Source organism: Ictalurus furcatus, chromosome 1 (assembly GCF_023375685.1).
Source record: "Ictalurus furcatus strain D&B chromosome 1, Billie_1.0, whole genome shotgun sequence".
NCBI lineage: Eukaryota > Metazoa > Chordata > Actinopteri > Siluriformes > Ictaluridae > Ictalurus > Ictalurus furcatus.
This window is the reverse complement of record NC_071255.1, coordinates 9,267,690-9,291,836: the sequence shown is the minus strand read 5'-3', so window position 1 is coordinate 9,291,836 and position 24,147 is coordinate 9,267,690. Positions and strand designations below refer to the sequence as shown.

Genomic DNA, 24,147 nt, shown 5'->3' with positions numbered 1-24,147 from the left:
TTTAATAATTAAAAATGATTAATAATACAAACATTTTTCACTCAATAACAGGAAAAGCTACTTACCTTTCCTCTAACCAAACTATTCCTCCTGTAATGTGTATTTTGGGTGTCAATAATGCTGCAGTCAACAATATGTGAGGCTAAAATCTGAAAATAGGAGTAAAATATTTTAGTAAAATGTATAAACATGCATAATTGTAGCCACCGTAAACTTTAGAAAGCAAAGACGTCATTAAAAACACATTAACAGGAGTGGTTTTTTTTTTTCTTATTTGTATTATGGCTAGAATATTATTATTATTATTATTATTACTATTATTATTATTATTATTATTATTATTATTGTTATTGTTATTCCCTCTTAATACCAAATTCATTGTTATTAATGTGTGTAATAGTGTTCATTCTTGCACTGTGGTCTTTGAGTGATCAATTATGTATGCATTTAAACTAAATTATACACTTCGAGCTGAATTTGATCGGCACTGTTTGACTCGAACACAAATTAATCATTTATTTCACAGTACAAAAACAGTTAAACCTGTAATTCTTCACAGAAGACACAAAACTCTTCACTAAAATGTGAAAAACACTAATTACACAGAGAAAACATAATCCCTAAATCATAATAAATCCAGCACATCATTTTCTGTGTAAACTTGACTGGTTTACACTTTTCATTTTGGAATTTTTTTTGAAATTTTTTTTATATATAATTTTTTTTTTTTTTTTTTTTTTTTTTTTTTTTTTTAAGTAACGCACTGGCACCCTTGATTCAATAACTGGATTCAGTATAAAAACTGAAATTTCATAGAAAGAGAAAAAAACAAAAAACAATGCAAATTTGTTTTGCACAATATCACAAGATACAGAACTTTTAAACAAACATTTTTAAGTGAATTTAAATAGGATTTGTTACTTCTCAATCAAATTTAATTTCTATTACAAAAACATGTCATTTAAAAGAAATTCACTGCAGATCCATTTTCTATTATGTATTATTTCTGTAAAATAGGAGCATACAGCATGTTCTGAATTCACTTTGGAATGAATAACGAAAAGAAACAATATGTTGAAATATTCAATATATTCTCTTATTCCAAAAAAACAAACAGAATTCGTTACCTGTATAATAATCGAATTGGGTGCCAGTACATACATGTAGAATTCTAGGAATGTAGACAGAACATAAAAAATAAAAAAATAAAAAAACAGAACCAAAAATAAAATCATCAGTAAAAGAATCTGAACGTGATCACGTGTTCAGGAAACGGACCAATCATCTTAAGCGAGAGGAGTGGAGAGGAGAACTGACCAATCATTTTCACGCATTACTGGCGGTGTGAAACGAACTGTCCAATCGCGTTCACCGTTGCTGAGATGCTACGGGAAATGGCCATTTCCGGCTGCGACTGAACAGGAAGCAGTAAATCCTCTTCCTGTTGGTCCAATCCTTAGTGATAAGTTTGTTGAAGCTTAGATGCAGTTTCCTCGCAAGTGTGTTCTGAATGAAAAATGACACGTTTGTCTGTGCTACTCCTCAGATACATGGTAAATGTTTCATCTTAAGTGTAGTGGTGTCTCGCTTTGGCTCGAGTTCATCCGTGGCAGAAAGTGAGCAAAATAAAGTCTTCTCGTGTGATCCTGAGAGCTGATGAATGAGTCGAGAGCTTTATTGCTTGTGCTGTGTCCCTCCCTGTGCTTTTTCTTAGCAGCACAGGTGCTACAGGGACGTCCACTGCTCTCCTCGTCTTCTTCCCTTTGGCTCAGTTCAGTAGTAGCGTACAGTAAAAGAAAAGTGGTGGATGGAGGGAAGGGGGGAAGGGGGGGCTGTGTTTTTTATTTTTTATTTTTTTTAGATGAAGAAAGGATTACGCAAAAGAAGAGCAGCAGGAAGAGCTCTTTGAAGGTAGATTAGTGCCAGTCGCTTGTAGAATGAAGCGGCGCAAAGTGGACAGAGAGAGGGAGGAAATGGAGGGAGCGAGATTAGTGCCACTCCAAATACATGACAGTAAGGCGTGAGCTGAGTGAGTGTGTGAATGTGTGTGTGTGTGTGTGTGTGTGAGTTTGCATGTGTGCTTAGCTACAGATAGGGAATGATCGTTCATGACCTGTTGGCAAGTCTTTGCTATTTAGCTGGGTCGAATCTTCCAATTATCATAAAAGACAAAAGAGAGAAAAGGAGGTGAGAGCGAGGACAGGCAGTGGACTAGTTCTTCCAGGTTGGGCAAAACTGTGGGGAGCTGGAGTTCCTGTGAAAAGATATTGCACGCAATTTACTTTTTACTCATTTATACATCAGTAGCGGGAATTATTAAAACAATTCCCAACATCTCCAAGGCCTCATCAAATAAGCACAATATTGTCACTCCTGTCAATGCAACATCTTACCTTTTACCTTTTTACCAACTGTTGCTGCTGAAAAACATTCAGAGAGAGAGAGAGAGAGAGAGAGAGAGAGAGAGAGAGAGAAAAGTGTAAGTACTTTCACTATTTTGGGGTAAAAACCCTGAAGATCATCTATGAAGGCAAAAAAGAGCAGCAGGGAAGAAAAAAAAATGAGCATGGAGAAAGATTTGCCATTACTCACACAGAAATGTCATGAAAAATTACGAACGGCTGTGCAACCCCAAAATACATCCCCGCTTCTTTTAAAGGTCGCATCCCGAAAAAGATGGCAGGGAAGCAAGAAAGCGATGGGAGAAGATTAAGCGTGCTGGAGGACCATGGAGGGACCTGGAAGAGAGAAAAGCCTCTGAAACTAAGATCGAGCGAGATGGAGGAGAGAAGATGTGTGAGGGGGGGGAAAGCAGAGGGTAATAACAGTTGGGAATGGAGGGATGAATGAAAGGACAGAAGGAGAGATGATTTGGAGAGACAAGGAAGGGCGCTTGAGTCCAAATGTAATCCTCTCAGCAGGTGGGAGACTGAGTGACTGACTGACTGACTGAGCGCAGAAAAGCAATGTATATTCATCTTTTAGGATAGAAATGCACTTAAACTGTCAAACTATTCCAACTTTATTTCAATGATAAGAATGTGCACGATTTTCTGAGCCCAATAACAAGAAAGCGGGAGATTTAGATGTTTGTAGTATTGATCTTTAAATTGTAGTGTTTATAGCTCATTTTAGGCAATCTGACAAAATCGCAGAGAATAAGAGAGTAAGAACGTAAGAGACCGAGTGAGTGAGCGAGCGAGTTTCCAGTGTTTGTCCTTCTTTTGACTTTCTGAAGTCTTTAAGTGCACTTACATTTCTCTGGTTTCAAATATATAGAACTTTTTTCTTTTTCTTAATCATTCAAAGAATTCATTCAGAATAGCACAACTGCAAAGCCCATAATTCCGTATTAGTCCGATTGCTTTTTCATTTTTACATGGAGTGCAAAGGCAAGGAGCAGAGAGAATAAACGGTTAAGAACTGGACAGAAATATAATATAATATAATATAATATAATATAATATAATATAATAGCACAACTTTTCCCTAAATAACCCAAACTGACAACAGAAATATTATAAGTGTACACATCATGTTCTGCATTCTGGCAAAGACAACAAACAATATAATGAGTTACATATAGGGCTGGACAATATGATGATATACAGTTATATCAGTATGGTGATAAATCATGTCACATAACACTGAGATAGCACAAGGAATCTTAAAGTGGAAAATGGTAACACTTTTATATAATTTTCTAATATTATATTATATTATATTATATTATATTATATTATATATATATATATATATATATATATATATATATATATATATATATATTAATTACACACACACACACACACACACACACACACATTTATTTAACTGAATTCTAAGTAAATTCATGTAAATATTTTTAAAATTCTACTTTTCACTCAAGTTGTTTCTGATATCATTTGCAAGGAAAACCTTTGTGGTAAATTGAAAAAGAATGGCAGACAGAAGCGTGATATGATATTATCACCAACAACTTAAGTGAAAAGTAGGATCTTAGAGATCACACACATCACAGAGCACATCATAAACTACACCTTTTTATTTATTTATTTATTTATTTATTTATTTATTTATTTTTTACAGTTTTTCAGTTTTGCTAGTAGTTTATATTGTGATGTATAACGTATACCATAGAAATGTATCATGTCGCCCATTTTGATATTATGTTTTATATTAATCATTAATTTGACTAACAAGTGACATGGCCGATAATTTAACAAATGTACAATTAGGCCATCGTGTTTAGTACGGCATTACATAGGGTAAAAATGTAGGCAGGACAGGGAGTTGTTTTGGGTTATTCGACTTTCTTTTTGACGAAAATGCAAAAAAGTAAAAAATAAAATAAAAAAAAAATAAATAAAAATAAAAGCATTAACGAAAAACTCAGTGTGTTCAGCTTTGCACTGGAACTGGCACTGGTACTTGTTTACCTACGTCAAAATGGCAGTTTGTTTACGCCTCTTTTTCTAAAATGGCTGCTCCCTGCGAACTTGCGTCAAACACCACTGCAGCGGTACGTAAGCACAACAACGTGGAGAGAAGAAAAAAAAAAGCGAGAAGCGGGCAGGGGGAAAAAAAGAAAGAAAGAAAAAAAAACTCTCACCTTTTCCATTCCACTCCCACCATTTTAGACCGAATTTATAGGGATGGAAGGAAAAATAAACGCTAATACGATTAGCAGCAAAAAAAATTAAGTTAATAGATGAATTTAACTAGTTTCTTTGTCACAGCAAATTGCACTTTTAGGAAAATATACCTAGCATGGTGGGAGGAATGGGAACGAAAAGGCAAGAGAGATGGATAAGGGAGGAGATCGAGGTATCCACAGACAGAGAGAGAGAGAGAGAGAGAGAGAGAGAAAGACAGAGAGGAGCTGGAACAGGAAATGGCGTGCTCACAGCGGGAACAAGAAAGCGCATGAAAGGAAAGAAAAGAGAGGGATCAATTAGAGAGAAAGTCGAAATGACTGTAATGGTACCTCACAGCAGGGGGAGCACGCACAGAAAGGGGGGGAACGGAGAATAAATAAGTAAGCGGACAGAAAAAAAACAACAGCGGAATTAATGTTTTGACAAGTTACCCTCTATAGGGAAGGGGGTGTTTTTCTGGGTAACACTACACTACATTGGCATTTTGGACAGCTCGCATTTTTTAAAATCTTTTCAGACTACTCTCAAGTAAGAACTTCCAAAAACATTTTCACCACGTACTGCTGGTCTGCACTGCTTTCCTGCATGAGCCTGCTGCTTTTCGGAAACTGACTTTGGGGGGAGCTTTTTCACTGTGACACATGTTCAGCCATGTTGTTAATGAGCCTGCAATTCTCCTCAGACTTTACCCAGCACCACTTTAATTATGTACCATCACAATCTCAGCCAGTCATGAGAAAGAGAGCTGTATGCCACAGACTGTTGGCAAAACCTTGTGAAGCTGGGAAGACAGTGACTTGGCCAGGCTATTCCTTCAGGTATCGCTGATGTCTACTCTGTCCTTCAGTTTCCCTCGAGCCGAGTCATTATGGTGCTGATGACCTACCCAGTGCTTTTTTTGTGAAGAAGAAGAAAGAAAAAAAAACCTTTTAATTACACCTCATTGCTCCTCATGGAGCTGAACGAGCCATGAATCTGGCTCTTGCTGACGCACTTGGTTTCAAACTTGACAGTAACCTTCGGCTGGTCGCGTCCTGTCAGATAAAAGCGTGCCACAGGAAGGAACAGAACTCAGAACCGAGTGCTACCAGGGGGGACAAATTCCTGCTGCACAAAGCCTTCCCTGCTACTCCAGCCCTTTATTCTCACCTCTCATCCCCAGATGCAAATTGGAGAGTTGAAAACGCTAAGCCTTCTGGGTGAATATGAGGAAAGGAAGTAGTGTTTCGAGATGCGGGGCGGCGTTTTAGCTTTGAAAGAGGAGTGCTGCGGCTTAACCCGGCGCGAATATGGAGAGAGGAAGGAGTGAAGGAGTGCAGGATGAAGGAACAGGAAGGGAGTGCACGAGAATGGACGGACAGAGAGGAGAAAAAGGCACGGCGAGAGAGAGTCTAGTGGATGGAGCTCAGATTAGTTTTGCTCTGCTAGCGACAGATCATAAAAAATGAGGATGGGGAGGGAGGAGAAATCGAACCACAGAGAGCCGGGGAGATTAGTGACACTCCAGGAATGACAGAAGACTAGAGAAGAGAGATAAAAAGGGAGGGGGGGGTGGAAAGAGAGAAGGAGGGATGGAGAAGAGGGGATGCTACAGTTTAGTCTGGATTAGTTTCGGTCAGAGAACAGAAAGAGTGTAAGAGAAGGAGTTTAAAAAAAAAAAAAAATACGGGGGACAAACCATCTAAAGTAAGTGCATGGGAAAAGAGAAATGGACAAAGAGAAGAAACACACACCGCTGCTCACTCACTTGTTTGAGCATCCTCTCTAGGACCACAAAGCATGCGTCAATCAAAGCGAACACAGAACCTCCGAAAAACATCCGAAAAACACCTTATCTAATGCCTGGCTGCTCTGATACCATTCAAGGTTGGAAAGCAGTCTTTACACCGCCTCTTTACACACACACACACACACACACACACGTGTATATATAATCACAAACACACAACTTGGCTGTGACTACACACCATAACACAACACGCTCCCGTCTTAATAAATTCAATGGATCAACAAACAGCAGCTTGATCCCAGGAGTGGAGTTCTGTTCATCACTGAGCGCTCCAATGGACTCCAATGAATTGAGGGCTAGAAAACACACTTTCGAGTGTCGCTACACATTTCATGCATATAAAACCTGCGCCAAATTATTAGCACGCTGAATTATTACTCATGCTGGTGTTAATTGTATAAGAGGCTGAGACGAATCCAAGTGGCTGACGTGGGATTTAAGCGGAACGCAAGGTGCTGAATTGGACTGGACAGCCCACTGTATAATGTGTAAGTGCATGTGTGTGTGTGTGTGTGTGTGTGTGTGTGTGTGTGTGTGTGTGTGTGAAGCGAGAGGTGCAATTAGAGCGGACGGTTCACGGACTGCGCTGCCATTTCTACTCTAACTGGGCAGCATTTCCCACTGCTCGCTCTCGTCAGCTCAGCCAGGCGGAAGAATAACATTACTGCAGGGGGCTAAGAGCCAGGACACACACGCATGCACGCACACACACACACACACACACACACACACACACACACACACAACCCACAGATACACAATCTTGTGCTAATGCATAAAGGGCAAATAGGGCAAATTTTTAAAAACGTGTTAATGAAAAAAAGTGTTTTTGTTCTCGGTGCAAATCGCAAGAGCATACCACCCCCCCCAACCTCGAATTCTCTGATTTATATTTATATTTACTTAATTTTAATTATTGTGGTGTATTATTTTTACATTTATATGAAAGTATCATATATTTTGTTTAGAATAAAATATATACAAACGAAATACCATCCAAATAAAAAAAAAATACAAAATAAAAGGATTTACTTTGGGAAAAAAAAAAAAACAGAATTAACTATAAATTAAATGTATATTTAAAAATATTATTAAATATTTAGAATAATTTTTTATTTTTTTATTTGGATGGTTGAAGTAGGAAGTGCAGAAACGCTGGTGAGAACATTAAAAAGGTCGGAAATATGAAGCTGAAGAAGAAAACAAAAGATAAAGTAGAGAGAGGGAGGTAGCAGATAGGCGAGGGGATTGCGTGCAGAGAAAGAGGGTCGCCTGAGTGCGTGAGAGGGTGCGAGGAAAGAGGGGTTTTTTTTTCTTTCCCCAGGAAGAAAAAAAAAAAAAAAGAGAAAGAGGGGAGTACTTACTGGACTCGCAGCACACAGTGACTTTGAGCTTCATGCACGGAAGGGGGGGTCCATCATCCACAGACAGGGCTGTAGAGAGCGGGGAGAAAGACAGAACGCAGTTAATGTGTGCTTTGGAAAGCATCAAGGGAAAAACGATAATCAATGCTCAAAAAGACAAAAAAAAAAAAAAAAAGGGACAAAATGACTCCCAAGACTTTGATCCCACAGCGAGAGGGAAAAAAAAAAAGAAGAGATGAAATGACTCTTCCATTAGCACAGGGCTGAAACACAAGACTACTGAACTCCTTCACGTTTGGGTGTGGATGCGGCACGCTGGGTACATTTTAATCATTAGTTCGGAATTACCTTGCAGAGTATCTTGCGAAATAAAAAGCACATCCGTTCGAAATGTGTATGAATTCAAGAGAAATGCGGAATCCTAATTAAAAAGCAGGTAAACAGATCAGTTTGCATACACGGTGTACTCTGTGATTCGTCATAGGTTGAGGGATTTTATTTATTTTTATCCACCCAAGCAACTCTGTCTCACACGTGTACATCATGCCTCGACTGGGACGTGTGTAATTAGTGCATTTCTGTTTGCACAAAACACGTAGGCTTTGTGAGTTACACTCAGATGATGACTCAGTGCATTATATCACAAGTCTCATCTCATCTATGGCATTATATGCATGATCCCTGCTGCAAAACACAACAGAAATGGGTTTAATGGTTATAATGGGAATTATATTGGTTTTAATGGAAAGTGTAATGGTCCCTGTGGGGCTCTACTGGAAATTTGCTGCCTTTTATTGGTTACAGTAAGTCTAGTGTATAACCATTAAGGAGCAATAATAGTAATTGTAACGGTGATTGTTTCCATTGTTTTTCTATTGGTTTCTATTGTCCCCCTCCCCCCTCCCCCCAAGCACACATTTAAAAGCAGATTTTTTCACAATTTCTCACCCTCCCTCACCACCCCCCCCAAGTCTGTAATTCCTTACTGGGTTCACGCCATGTTTCCACTGAAGCCTAAACAGAAAAGTTGAAACCAAACCAAACAAAAAAATAAACAATAATAAAACGTGCTCAATCACTGCTGATGACGTGTTCAATAGAGGTGTACCGATACACTATGGTCACTGTATGATTTGTGTCACGATGCCGGCTTCACGATTCGATTCAGTTCGTTTCTCAGAATAATTTGAACAAAACTGTAATAAAGAAAAATTACGTTTAAAAAGAAAAACTCTTTTTATTTATTTTTTTATTTCTGAATGATAAACAATGCAAAACAGTGTGCATTTTTTAGCGTGTATAAAAGTAAATAAATAAAACCACAAAATGGCTTAACATAAACAAAATATATTACAGGTTCACCAAATCTAAAGCAATGGAAGTAGAAATTCTCCTAAAAGAATCTGATAGTATAAACAACGTCTCTGACCTGGCGATGATGACGGAATGAAAAATAACGAGCTCCGTAGCGGCGTCTGAGGCGTCACGTTAACTGAAAATAGACCTAAAATGCCCGAGTTCCACAGCCTCTTTCTCGGGCATTGTACATTGCAGCGGTGTGGGGCTGGTGTCATTTGAAAGCGACTGAACAGCTCATTTTAATGGTCATAACATGGCCGTGTAACCATACTGTATAACCTATAATGCATAATACATTGTGATCCGGAGCTATCAGTCACTTCACGATTGCAGATGATTCCCGGTAATGGCGTGGCCTCTCCACGAAAAAGTACACGGTCATGTGATCAGTGTGTTTTCCATATATTTTCACTGTGAGTTGTGCAGATTCGGGACTTTCAGTGTTCAAACAGTGTAACTGCATCGGATGCGTATTTAATAGAATGAATCGAACATTTCCACAATGCACATCACTACATTTTTGCATCGCGATGCCTCCTGTCACGACGCACCGTTACATGACACACCTAGTGTTTACCGATGGACGTGTCAGTAAAGTCGTTGGGAAAATATTAGTCCTAATACCCATGCAATCTACTTAGCGTTTCACCCGACATGACTGTCACTGACGAGCTGCATGAATCTACAGTCTGGGCTAGAATGAAATCAGCATTTCTTCATACCATTCTGTGGGTTTTTCTTACAACCATTGGTGGCGCTGTTGAGTCTTGGCTCCAAAAGAGTCCAAAATATTCCACTTTAAGACTTCATTAACAGCAAATTATGAAACCTAGTATTAGTCCATAGAGGATTTCGCAAAGTTTGCTTGATATTTCTGCAGCTGTTTTTGATGCGATTTGAGCAATTGTTTGTGTTTTTATTTTTGCAGAAAAACTACTTGAATTGGTGAAATCGCAATTGCATGAAATCCTGTTGCACGGTCTTTCAGTCAGTACGTTTACATGGACAACAATAATCCAATATTAACCCGATTAAGACGATACTCTGAACTAGCATGTAAACAGCGATTATTGATGACTTTAATCCGACTAAAGTCATACTCGAAGTAAACACAAATGGAATTAAGACATGTGGAGTATTCCTGTTTTAGTCGCATTATGGAAGTGCATTACAGACATGTACACACCTTAATCACACTATTAACGTCGTGTGGGAGTTTTCACCGTATTTTGCGACAGGACACGATCACACACGGCAGCGCTCAACCGTTTTACGACAAACACGGCTTCAAGCAAGGCGGCACATTTTTGGTCCGAGCGGGAAACGATGGTAATGTTAAGAATTCTGAAATAAATGGATATTATGAAGTGCCTTGATTGCTGTAAGAACAGGAATGTTGCTGAAGAATTTGTATCCGCCGTCGTCTATTTGCACGTACAGCATGACAAATAATTAACCACACTTGAAGCTTTCGTAAAATTAAACATGAAACACCCAAAACTCTATACGGTACCATAACGAAGACCAACTGTATATCGATACGTGAAATTCTGGAGGGAACGTCGGACGGCGTGGAACGATGACGTAATGCTACGTTCTTTAACGTGTAAAATGGGAACATGAAAGGAGTATTCTAAAAGCGACTCATGTAAACACCTTAATCACAATATTGTCTTATTCAGAATAAGGTCAATATTTAGATTATTACTGTCCATGTAAACGTAGTCAATGATGTTTGTTGGTAAATGAGACCTTTTAGCTGTACTAATGTCCAACGCACATGAATCCAAGGGGGCATTGACTGAATGTGCATTGTGATGCCATCACGTGAGGCATCTTGGCCCAAATCTGCGGAAACTCTTCAGTTATTTTGAAAAATGGCAAGCTCCTGAGCATACTGCGGAGGTTCCTTGATTTTGGGCTCATTTCTGCGATCGCAAAATCATGAAGGGACTGTTATATTGATGTCTTCAACCCTTAACCGTACTAACTCGCAGTTCTACTAGCGAAATCCGATATAAGAGTCTCTCCTGTGTAGTTATCACACACACACAAAAATGCAATCGATAGATATTGAAGCCATTGTAGCATGGATTACATTACAGAGTAAAACAGCCAAACAGCTTCAGCCAAGCCACTGTTACAGTCAGGGAACGACTGGACCACACTAATGACACACATGCGTATGATATTTGTGTCATTCCGGTGCAGAGTGCTCTAACCATGCTAACCGTGCCATGCCTTCTTGTGCTGTTGATTATACTGTCGCTAGGAGAGCTAACACAGTCGCTACTGCTTAAACTCTGCACGCTGCATTAACTTTAATGCAAATTAGGACATCAACTCTGGCTTTGGCCTGATGATATTAGCAAGAATATTTTAAAGCCTAAATACAATGGCTAATGTAGCAAAAAAATTCATACGTCAATATAGACACTAGAGATTACCATTACCAAGTCATTTAACACTGTTTATTTGGAAAAGGAAGTTGTATAGATAACTGATTATATTATACAGTACAAGTAACTAAACTTAAATATGCATTTAAAAATATATATTTCTCTTGTAATTCCTTTTCCGAGCATGTCAGAAATAGCTTTTAAAGTCAATTCAGTTCCGTCATGACTATTCCTTTTTGGAAAGTAGTGTTGACTCCTCATTTAATCATACCACTCATAACTATGAATCCATAACAGCCATTTTCAGTAAAGCACGTCGGCCATTTCCTCCTTCTCCAGGATATAAAAAGAAAGGTTTTAAACGAACTCTTATCAACTGCACATATATCCAGTTAGCCTGCGCCTGTGAGTTTGCATTGACACAAATGAGAATGGCTGACTCCAGCTGGGTTGTTAGTACGAGTGTGTGTGTGTGTGTGTGTGTGTGTGTGTCTACTTCAAGACACTTGGGTAGCACATTAATGCGAAATGAGAATATGAGGATGTATGGAGAGTATTTTTAAGAACAGTGAGCTAAGCAAAACTCAGCACAACTGCCACATGGAGAAGAGGTCACTGCTAAGGATTGTGGGTAACAAGGTGCATCCTGATGATTTGCTGGGATTGCAGGGGCCTTTGGTATTTCCGTCTCTAATTACCGAGCGCATGCTTACGTACAGGACTGTACGTTCACTAGAACAGAAAAAAAAAATAGGCTGTGTACAACTTTTTCGCGCTTATTCTTCTCCAAAGTATTTTGTGGCTCTCTGGGGAACCCCGTCAGATGTCGGACTAAATTCTGGAAAAAAAAAAAAGTCAGGATTTGAAAGTCAGGACTTTCACTAAAACAAAGTGGAAATGTTTGTATTTACTTTAGAAAAGTAGACGACTCAAGGTGTCTAAAGCCTTGCGAGCTAAGTCGGACTTCCTCACACAGTGGAAGTCATGCTTTGATATCGAGTTGCTGGGTAGTTACATGTCATAACGAAATGGACAGAAGCCTAATCAATTCAGTTTGAAATCGTATTCCGACTGTAATAATGCATGCAATGCTCCTTCATCGCATCCTGTTCAGAATAAAAGAACTGCTTCATTTTCACAAATTTTTTTTTTTTTGTGGGGGGGGGGGGGATAAACAAAACATATTTCAGTTCCATAAATCCTGTGGTTTTCAAAACTACAGATAATGGGTCGTCAGGGTCTGTATGTGGACCTAGCTAAGTATTTCAGCAGACCAAACAGCTTCTTATAGCCGACCCGATGAAAATAAATAAATAAATAAAATGGCTGAAGACCAGCGAGTCCAGTTTTCTAAACATGAACCAGTTCGACTTGACAGTCGCCTTGCAATTATGCAAATTTTGCATATTTAGCTGAAGGCAGCTCATCAAATCGGCGACAGTGCTAGAGAAGCTCAGAACAGGGAAAGTTTTCATAGATCTTCATACTGTATGTTTTTCATTGTATTTACTCTCTCTTGTCTGATAATACTGCCGACATGGCTTTTATTTTAAAGTTGAAGACGACTAGACAGAGCAGTGCTGGTTTATTCACAAAACAGATGTCTCATGAGTCCATAGTCACACTATGAAAACACAAAACACTTGGAATCGGTTATATTTATACAAATAAACCAATTTAATTAATGGTTAAAGCCTACACATGAAGTGCCTTGAAACGTGCAGTGTTATTTAAGGTGTTGACATAATTTCCACTGAAACAGGAAGTCAGGGCGGGACATATCAAACGGCCCCTCCCCCTTTTTAAATGGTCAATAGCCTTTAGCTTACCTCACAGCCCGGGCTAAGCCATACTTGACAGTTAGTACCATGGACATGAGCCAGAGCAATAAAAAGTGAATGAATTTAAGCCATTTCCTTCTTAACCAGCTTACAGTTGGACAACTGAATAAAGTGTGCGAGTTCGAACAGTCAGAGACACGTTTACGTCCCATGCTTGCTGATACGATTTCTCTCGCTCGACAACGGCAACTTCAGCAAGGTGATTTGTATAACATTGGGGGCGGGACACTTCAGACTCTAGAGAGAGTTTGATTGGACAGAAAATCTGACGAGACGCTGAAGTGCAGAATGATGGCATCAAAATGGTTGATCTGTATTTGTGGTAGAGAGAGAGACTGTAAAATCTGAATGTACAGTTGTGCCCAAAAGTTTGTATACCCCTTGCAGAATCGGCTAAATGTTAATACTTAACAATATAAGAGCGATCATAAAAATCCCATGTTGTTTTTTTATATTTAGTTCTGTCCTGAATAAGATATTTCACATAACAGATGTTTACATATAGTCCACAAGACAAGATGATAGCTGAATTTATCAAAATTACCCCATTCAAAAGTTTACATACGCTTGATTTTTAGTATTGCGTGTCGTTACCTGGATGATCCATGACTGTTTTTATGTTTTGTGATAATTATTCATGAGTCCCTTGTTTGTCCTGAGCAGTTAAACTGCCCACTGTTCTTCAGAAAAATCCTCCAGGTCCTGCACATTCTTTACTTTTCCAGCATCTTCTGCATATTTGACCCCTTTCCAACAGCGAGTATATTATGTCGAGATCAATCTTTTCACACTGAGGACGACTGAGGGACTCGTACACGAGTATTAAAAAAGGTGCAAACATTCACTGATGCTCAAGAAGGCAACACGATACACTAAGAGCCAGGGGGATGTAAACTTTTGAACAGGATGATTGGTGTAAACTGTTAGTATTTTCTCTTCTGGGAGACATCTTATTTAACATCTGAAAGGCAGTACTAAATTTAAAAAACAAAACAAAACAAAGATCTTCAAACAAAATAATAACAATTTACACTGATCATCCTGTTCAAAAGTTCAACAGTATTAAGATTGAGTAGATTCTGCAAGGGGTGTGCAAACTTTTGGGCACGACTGTATATATCTACTAAATGCAAATTCTGGCATTGTTTTGGAGCACACTAGCTTAGAGATAACCTTAAGGCTAACATATTCATACTAAAAGACACAAAACCTTTCACAGTTGTGATTGCATGGGGATTTTAAAAGCTTTAAAAAGGTAACTGTTGTCTCCATTGAGTCATCTCAACTGCTTATCTGGACCTTTGTATGCAAGGAATTTTATGTAACTGGACCTTTAAATAAAGTTTATATAGTAGAAAACAAATCAGTTTTCCTATTATATTATGAACCCTATAAAGAGATGAAAAAAACTCAAAACAACTACACACAAATAAGCTATTTGAAGAGAATCTACTGATCCTTTGCTTCTGCTCACTGGGCTGTAAGTTTGAACATTAGTTACATCAACACATCGTTACACAATAGTTTAAGTAAACAATGAGGAAACGCACACAGGCCGAGTGCGAAGCGTGTAGACTGAGGGACACAATAGGCTCTGTGCTGTGTATACCGAGTGTCATGCTTGAACAATGCTCCATTGTCCCCCTCAACACAACAGTAATTTATGCAAAGATACTTTCGCCCCCGTCTGTCTCTTCCCTTTCTTTTCCCCACCCTTTCCGCAGCCTCTGTTGTCCCGCTCCCAGTTTTGCCCAGGCGCTATCTTCCCTCCTTCTTTTCAGCGTCTTCGCTTGTTCCTCGACACCCTTTCGTTTGCACTCTCTTTTGTTCAACTGCTTCGTTTTGCGTCACCTTGTAGCCTTCTATCGATTTTTCCTTTCCTCGTCTCCGCCGTCGTGCTTCTTGTCATGTTATGTTCTTGATATTATTTTTAACCTATTTACTTTAGTCCGTGTTTCGGTCCTAGGCAGCAGAGTGAGGCATTTGTATAAAAAAGAAAAGAAAAAAAGAAGACCGGATAAAGCTATCATGTCGTTTTCAAGCCATAAACCACATTTCAGTAGAGCAACGCTGAGCTGATGCATCAATGAATAACAAAATTCAAAATGGGGGCAGTGGTGGCTTGGCAATTAAGGCAATTAAGGCTCTGGGTTACTGATCGGAATGTCAGCTCTGCCAAGCTGCCACTGTTGGACCCTTGAGCAAGGCCCTTAACCCTCTCAGCTCCAGGGGGCGCTGTATCATGGCTGACCCTGCGCTCTGACCTCAAACTCCTGACATGCCAGGGTATGCGAAGAAAAGCATTTCACTGTGCTGTAAAGTATACGTGACCAATAAATACTCATTATCATTATTAAAATGAACGACGTGAACACGAACAACAAGTCGTCGCAAATCTAATACTTGAATTTCTGTACTTTCGTCGACAAATCAGTCAAATTCAAACGGCCCTCAACCGAATCGTAACTAGGACCGTGATCCTAATCTTAACCCGAACATCCACCGAACCGCATAGTCATCTGTTTGCTCTTTAAATGCGTTCAGGGAATTTCTTTTTAGGACGTTTACACAAAGTGGCAGTCTGGTCTTTGGAAGAACCGACCTGGTTCATGGATTTACCTTCGCGCGACCTGGAGGTTTCTAGAACATTCGGAGAAAAAATGGAAATGGATACAAAAAGCTTCTCTTCTGTGGTTTTTAACATTTCTATAACATTCCTGCAACATTTCATTTTTCTACACAAGTGTAACGTTTGTGTAATATAAACATTAAAAAAAAAAAAAAATTATTATATTCTAAATTGTACATCTTTCTATTCATATATTTTAGTTTTATTCTCTATTATATTATATTCTTTATTATATTTTTAATCTTTATTATAATTTTATTCTCTTTTATATACCGGTGTGGTCGTAAAAAGCATTTATATATATTATATATACACATTATAATACATTTGATCTGACATTTTCACCTTGCTAGTTTTTGTCTGCCTGAACAAAACCTTGATTACATCACATCACATCACATATTCGTTGTGCAACTGTTAATTTTTGTAGCATTACTACAAAACCTTGTTGTAATCTGTCAAACACACACACATGCACATGAGTCACTCACAGCTGTAGTAATAGTGGTGTCCAGGGAGGAACTCGAAGCCCAGAGAGAAGGGCGTGAAGCGCTGGATCTTCTCGGAGAATCGGACTGGGCCGAAGGGCGCGTACGGAGAGTTGCACTCCCACCTCTTTATGGCCCCTTCGGTCTCATGGCAGCCCTGAAACTGGTTCTCTGCTACCAGATAGAGCGCCAGCGTCTCCGGAGGGCCTTTCTGAGGAGAGCCGGACGGGTAGTGAGGGCACAGGATGTCCAGGTAGTCGTTCAGATTTACCTGGACTGAATAGTCATCGCTCGTTAACCTAAATATGAGAGAGAGAGAGAGAGAGAGAGGGAGAGAGAGGGAGAGAGAGAGGGAAGGAGAGAGAGAGAGAGAGAGAGATAAATCAGCGGTTGTATTTCTATCACAAAGACGATTCATAGCCATCATAGGTGTTAAAGATGGCTTTGCTCCAAGACGACCGTGCTAGACTTCTGGTAGGCCAGTAAATCAGGAGATGTGGTAGGTTAGCACGCAGATTTCAGCTCTTCTGTGAAATATCGGCGACAATCGATCACTCGGCCGTTCTAATCAAGACTCCCCATGCAGCTGCACCCAGTGCGTGCACGTATCACAGTGAGGGTTTTAGCTGCAGGCCCAAGAGAGCGAGCGCAAACTCAATGATGTGAAACCGTTTCTGGACTAATTAAAGAGAGAAAATTAGAGGAGGTTTGTGTAATGACTGCTCTGATTGGGAAAAGAGAATCCAGTGCTTGGAGAGTAGTGGGATGTTTAAGGGCCAAAGACACTGCAAGTTCATGGCAGCTATATGCTAATTAGTGAGAGAGACTCACTCTTGAGTGTACACACACACACACACACACACACACACACACACACACCAAAAGCTAAAGTAGTGCAGTCCCTCTAATAGGCTGAACATTAGCATATAATAGCCCTTTGGTTGTTTGGCAAGAACGTTGGTTCTTGTTTACATCCTGTTGCCTTTAAGGAGCTGTTTACTGGTTTACTATCAATAAGAGAGAGATAGAGAGAGAGAGCGAGAGAAAATATTCCCTTAAACCACTCACTCGATACACCAGTGCTAAAGAAAGTTGCATCAAATTCTAAAGAAGGTCTCATGTCCAGAGGAAAGGGAAAAAAAAAAAAAAACAGAGAAAAAGGGGGTTAGAAAACAGGGGAGAGGCGAGACACAGAGGACACAGAGGAGAGGAGTGACAGAAACAGAGAGAAAGAGAGAAGGCTAAAGAGGTGGAGGGAGGTTCGACTTTAATTAGTCGCCCTAGAGAGAGTTTGGCAAGAGACAGCAAGAAGACAAGATGGATTTTAATTGGTCTTTTCTGTACCACAAGTGTGCATGTGCGCATACATGTGTGTGTGTATGTGTGTGCGTGCGCAAGCACCGTAGAACGCAAGAGATGCAAAGGGGCCCACAGAGGAGCAGAAAAGACAGGCTGTGAGAGCGAGGAGGCTAGTCCGGGTCCGTCATGGTGACTCTTTACGAAGAGGTGACTGAGCAGCATGACACGGCGAGAAATAGTGAGCAAGAGAAAGTCGGCGGAGAGGAAACGAGTGAAAGAAAGACAGGAGTGGGGGGGGCGGTCATCCCAAATTAAGTGGGCAGGTACAGAGAAGACAGAAAAAGGCTAAAGAAAGAGCAGAGAAGCAGCGAGGAAGCAAGGGAACGAGGGAGAGGCGGATTTTCGAGGGGTCATGAGAGGAAAGAGAGAATGTTACGTCAGGAAGAGTAAAGTAGGTATCCGACAGACTCTCACTACAACAGAGGTAAAACCGTGTCCCAGTTAAAATATTAATGCGGAAATCTGCTGGCGAGTTTGGTGTCTAAAAGGCAAATAACTAAAAATGTACCTTACTTACTTTGTATGCATGCTCAGATACTGATAATACCAACCACCGGTGTACTACCAGTACCACACATGTTTGGCTCTCAGCTGATTCGCGCTTAGTGACACCCGCAAAACTCCACAAAACGCAACAGAGAACTGAAGACGATAAAACGTCGACTAAACAGTGAAAGCAAACCTTCCAATAACGCAGCTCAGCCAAAGACACACACACTCCTGCTACACAGCAGCAAATTCTTTTGTCCTAATTGACTATGTAGTCTCATTTGAAAGATTTATTTTTTTTTTACATTTACATTTATTCATTTTAGGGATGCACCGAATGTTCGGCAACCGAAATTATTCGGCTGAAGATAGCAAAAGAAAGCACTTTCGGTGAAAAGGCCGAATCAATTTGACCGAACCGTGACGTGTTTGATGACGCGACCAAATAGACTAGCAACCAGAGTGAGACGCGCGGAGCTTTAAATGCAGCAAACATGTCGGCAGTGTGGAAGCATTTTAAAGTGTCAGAGAAAGATGTAAGAATGGCCGTTAAAGAAGCAGGCATATGTCTAGGACAATTATTCATTTGTTGTGGGTCCATCCACTTTTTTGCACTCTTGTCATTGCACTTTTTAGTTGTAGGCTACGGAGCGTTCCATTCGTTCAGCAGTCAGTTATAGGCCTAACATCGGCTATTCAAGGGGGGCTCAAAGATGGCCGCATCAAAATATTTTTATTTTACTCTTTTATTTATTTAAAGTTATATCGTGCCTTGTTGGTAGCCTGTGCCTGCTGGAATGAAAAAAAAATATTCAGTGTTAAATAAATATTTTGAAATTCTAGTTTTTGTAATTGATTTTTTTTCTTTGAAAAGCAAGACAAAAAATAGTAAAAAGCACATTTTGACTATTTAATTTATGCAATGGTGAAAAAAATGGCAAAATAAATGGAAAAAACGTGTTCGGTATTCGGTCATCAAGTTTTTCCATTATATTCAGCTTCGGCTTCGGCCAAGAATTTTCATTTCGGTGCATCCCTAATTCATTTAGCAGACGCTTTTATCCAAAGCGACTTACAAATGAGGAAATACAAGCAAAGTGATATATCAAGCAGACAACAATACAAGTAGTGCTACCATGCAAGATCTTTTAATTGAGTTCTAGAGAAGCAAAGTATGCCGAGTAGATTTGTAAGAGCCAGATTAAGTTTTGGGTTTTTTTTTTAATAAATAATGTGGAGTTGGCGTTTTAGGGGTTAGTTACGTGTCCACGGAAGAGGTGGGTCTTTAGCTGTTTTTTTTGAAGACAGTGACAGACTCTGCGGTCCGGATTGAGGTTGGAAGTTCATTCCACCACTGAGGGACAGTCAGTTTGAAGGTGTGAAGGTTCTGGAAAGGGACCTTGAGCCACGCTGAGTAGGCACTACTAAGAGTCGGTCATTAATCGATCGCAGATTGCGTGAGGGAGCGTAAGCCTTCAGGAGAGAGTTAAGGTAGGGGGGTGCTGTTCCAGACAAGGTCTTGTACGTGAGCATCAAGGCCTTGAATTTGCTACAGAAAGCCAGTGGAGGGAGATGACGAGGGGTGTGACATGGTTTCTTTCGGGAACCCTTTTTCTTTAGTCCATAACGCGAAACGACACAATTTTGCAAAATTTTCATTCAACTCATGAAGCTATTTAATCTTGACTGCGTAATCCATACACAGAACTGCAGTAATTCATGACAGTCAGACGGCTTGAAGCCTATCAATCAAGGAGCGAGTCTCCTCATACACACGTTTATACAAAAGCAGCAGCTCTTTTAGAATTCGAGAGGACAACATACTTCTGAACAAACTAGATTCGCACGAATATCACATTTCTTGTGTAAATTGCCCCTGCAAACAACGTACGCAGAACGATGATAATACTTTCGATTAAAACGTTTGCTAAATGAGGGCCACCGAGCACGCTTAGAAAACGTCTATGGAATCAGCATCAGAATTATACACTTCACCTAGCTGCTTCGACAATAACTGCTATGTCCATATTTGGTATAAGCTAATCTGCTGAGGACTCAGTCATAGCATGTTATGTTCACATTTATACCATTTTTAAATTACATTGTTATCCTATCTTCTGCACTACCTGTTATTTCAAACACTTCCACGCTAAAACCGTGTACTGTTCAGCGCTACACTGTCACTTCCTGTGCCTATCGTCCTGTTTTAGTAGTATTGTACTGTCCTGTGTTTTTAGCACACGTCTACACGTGCACTTTATATAGAATGTGTAGGTCTTATTTAGTTCTGTGTCTCATGTGGTTAGTGTCGTGTTTTATGTAGCACCGTGGTCCTGCGGTATATGGCTGAAATGACAATAAGAACACTTGAACTTGAGAACATCAAACTCTAACCAACTGCTGCAAGATGGAAAAAGAAGTGGTTTATAGACAAAATGTCATTCTCCATCAACTTTTTTTTTTGAATGTGACTAGCTGTCCTCATCAATCAGCACACAAATATTCAATTAAAAAACAACAACAAAATGGTATGATCTACAAGTTCTGGTCGTTGGATCAAAATGGATGACATTTCTAATCTTTTTTTTTTTTCTTTTTGCGCTTTGGTTTGCTCAGCGTTTAGACACGACGCTCGTGAATTCCGCCTGAAAAACATATTTAATGTAAGAATATTGTGCCCAGCAATAGCTCTGTATTCTGTATACAGTAAGAGCACAGAATATAAATTACAGTGAAGCATCTGTGTAACTACAGATCATGCTCAGTAGTGAAGCCAGCTGTGATTACATAGGCTTAAAAATAGGTGAGTGGAGGGTGGGCCACATGTAATTATGTGGTAATAATATAACTAGGCAAACGCTAAAACCCTAAACGGAAGCAGCAAAACTGAGCTTAGGCAAAGTTATTATTGTAAAAGAGTCATAAATCGCAGAGGTGAAATTAAGTGTCTCGATAGAAGTCTTCATCCGGCTTTCTAACCGGGATAAAAGTGTGTGCGCATGTGTGAGTGTGTGTGCGTGTGTGTGTGTGTGATGGGGAGGAAAGGAAAAGCACGGAAGAGGTTTATTGCACTCGTTCTTCCGCCATGGTGTGACCAGAGCTCTGTGTCACTTAACAGCAACCTGATCAATGACCATGACGGAGCATTGGCGATCAATCTGTGTGAAGGGCTGCATCGATCGGGAATCAGTCAAACGCGTCGCTGGCGAGTCCCACTGATCAATACGGCGTCTGTGTTCGACGCCCTCGAGCTGCACAACACGTCTCAATTAACACACACACACACACACACACACACACACACACACACACTCAACAAGCACACTTTAATTATCTCACAGCTACAGTAGCAGCGAGGAAAAATAACAGTACCTGCCCACTACCAGTTTCCTGATGCTGTCTGAGCACACGGGTAGCAGCACCGACTCCAAACCCCATGGTCGGTTACGTCCATGTACGTTTTTCAATTTCAATTTGATTTGTATAGCGCGTTTAACAATGGACGTTGTCTCAAAGCAGCTTTATAGAAACATATAATCACAGGATACAGATTTTAAACGAGTGAATTTATCCCTATTGAGCGAGCCGGTGGAGACGGTGACGAGGAAAAACTCCCTAAGATGATATGAGGAAGAAACCTTGAGAGGAACCAGACTCAGAAGGGAACCCGTCCTCATCTGCGTAACAACGGATAGTGTGAAAGTAAAAGGAAGTTCATTATGATTTTTATATGAAGAAGTTTTGTTGAACTAGTCCACTGTTCACTAAAGGAGACCCGAGTGCAAAACTGCATGTGGTAATTACAGTCCGAAGTCCATAGCAGCAATCGTAGTCCCAGCAACCACAACGACCTACTCTCGTACTTGTTTTTAGCTTTCGTCTTGCTGCAACGCCCGATTTGTGTATTAAAATCAACCCTCAGACTTACATTATTGTAATCCGCATTGGGGTTCACACCATCACATAAAAACAAACCAGGTATTAAAGTGGTAGGAAGTTGATCGAGCCTGTTTAGGTACACAGGATAAATTGCGAGCTGCTGCGCCTACGTTTTCATTAATTATACTGTGCTGTTCTTATAACAACGCCCTGGAAAGGAGGATGCACATAACAAGACTTCCACCAATTAATTAGATCATTCAGATCATTAGGAGGAGATGCGCTTACTTCCCAGGACCAACACAAAGCTGCTTAGCATAAGCACACTAAAATAACTATAAACGACAGCCGTATGATTTCTTTGTACATGCTGAGACCATGTCTTGATTTCTGTGAGTGACCTGCTTGCACCTGACAAAACAGCAAACTAAGGACTTTGAAATAACCGAACTAAACGACACGGGTGTACACCATGCTCGATATCAATGCAGTTACATTTTAGCGATGCAGAAAATCCTGACTAACTTCATAAAAGGGAAATTTCAGCGTGCAGAAAATGGTTCAGAGAACCTGCAAGCTGAATGATTTCAAGGGTAAGAGCGAGACCGTGAAAGAAGAGAAACAATGCCAATCTTCCCCTTTACCTATCTTTGTGAAGGGATGCTGTGAAAGAGGAATGAGTGAAAACGTGGGTGTGTAAGTAATAGTCTGTTGGATCAGACACCGATCGGGGTGAGCTTGCAGCGTTTCTGTCAATCTCAGCAGTTCCTTTTCTTCTACCGTTTCCTTTTCGTCTTGGCTTTATCTTTGTCTTCAAAAGCCCTTCAGATTAGCCACTCCAGACGTCCTCATGATAGGTTGATGCTCCTCTTGAGGATGTAGTTAGGATGTGCACTTTGGTCATTTCGACAGCTTGAATACTCACTGGAGGAAATGACTGAACTCTTGAGAAATCAGATTCCCGAGGAAAAGGGTGCTTCTACAGGACACTGTATATTTTCCGAACCAGAGCTTAACTATAACCTTAGCTAGCTAGTCGTACAACCTTTGGGGTACAACAAGGACCTCCAGTGCTGCAGTCTCTGAAATAACTGGCATCTGTACAGCCTCTCTAGACCTCAAGTTCCCACCCAAAATGCCACGGCACAATACCTCACCTTGCACCAAAGCCCTGCTGGAACCATCACAAAATTATGGCTCCATTTCTGGAAGAATGTATGTTTTGTTGTATGCTTCCTGACTCCAGTTGATGGACAACTTTGCCAAAAAAAAAAAAAAAGTGCGAAGGTCACCATGCACTTCAGATCATTCTAAAGCATGGAAATATTCCGCCCTACACAAGAAGTCTGCTCACACACACAGCAACGCAGTGGAGCCAAAACGGAACCATTACAGCGCAAGCTACATGCTTTGAATAATGGATCAACATTCGTAGTAAATGTTAAAAAAGTGTGTGGACGTGTATGTGCGTGTGTGTATAAGAATGAAAATGGAGCGCTAGCGGCAGCACCAGCACCTTTGATCCCTTTATAAAAGAGAATAATTAAAGCATGAACAATTCCACGAGCGTAGTAGAGGAATACAAAACAGGCTGGATTGCGTGATTACCGAAATAAGCGGTGCTCTCGAGCCTTCGTTGTTCGGTAAGCGAGGGCGTAATTGCTAAATGGGCCTGATAATTGGGGAACAATGCTATGTTGTCTACATGAAAACATATAAACATGGTGGGAAGCTTGGTAAAATGTAACAATAGGGAGATGTGGGAGGGCTTGAGAACGAGCAGTTGGGTTGGTATACTGTTGGGTAAAAGATGGTGGGATAGAGAGGAGTGGTAAAGAGAGCAGTCTATGGATCTATAGCTGTAGACTTAGATAGACACAGAAACTTAAAAAG

At 40.1% G+C, this 24,147-nt stretch overlaps 1 protein-coding gene across 4 annotated transcripts in view; it reads right to left on the bottom strand.

Moving 5' to 3' along the window:
* Positions 1-327: 327 nt before the first annotated feature.
* The window catches only part of si:dkey-246i14.3 (ephrin A4), a 45,571-nt gene continuing 21,751 nt past the window's right edge, over positions 328-24,147 (bottom strand). The window contains exons 2-5 of one of the 4 annotated variants that reach the window (XM_053623672.1): positions 16,531-16,826; positions 7,812-7,880; positions 2,394-2,420; positions 328-2,254 (exon numbers count right to left, since the gene is read on the bottom strand). In XM_053623672.1, coding sequence (XP_053479647.1) covers positions 2,160-2,254; positions 2,394-2,420; positions 7,812-7,880; positions 16,531-16,826 — 487 coding nt within the window. In that variant the 3' untranslated portion in view covers positions 328-2,159. Of the gene's footprint in view, positions 2,255-2,393; positions 2,421-2,688; positions 2,739-7,811; positions 7,881-16,530; positions 16,827-24,147 lie in introns of those variants that run through there. The other 3 variants (XM_053623680.1, XM_053623687.1, XM_053623695.1) reach the window with 3 other exon arrangements.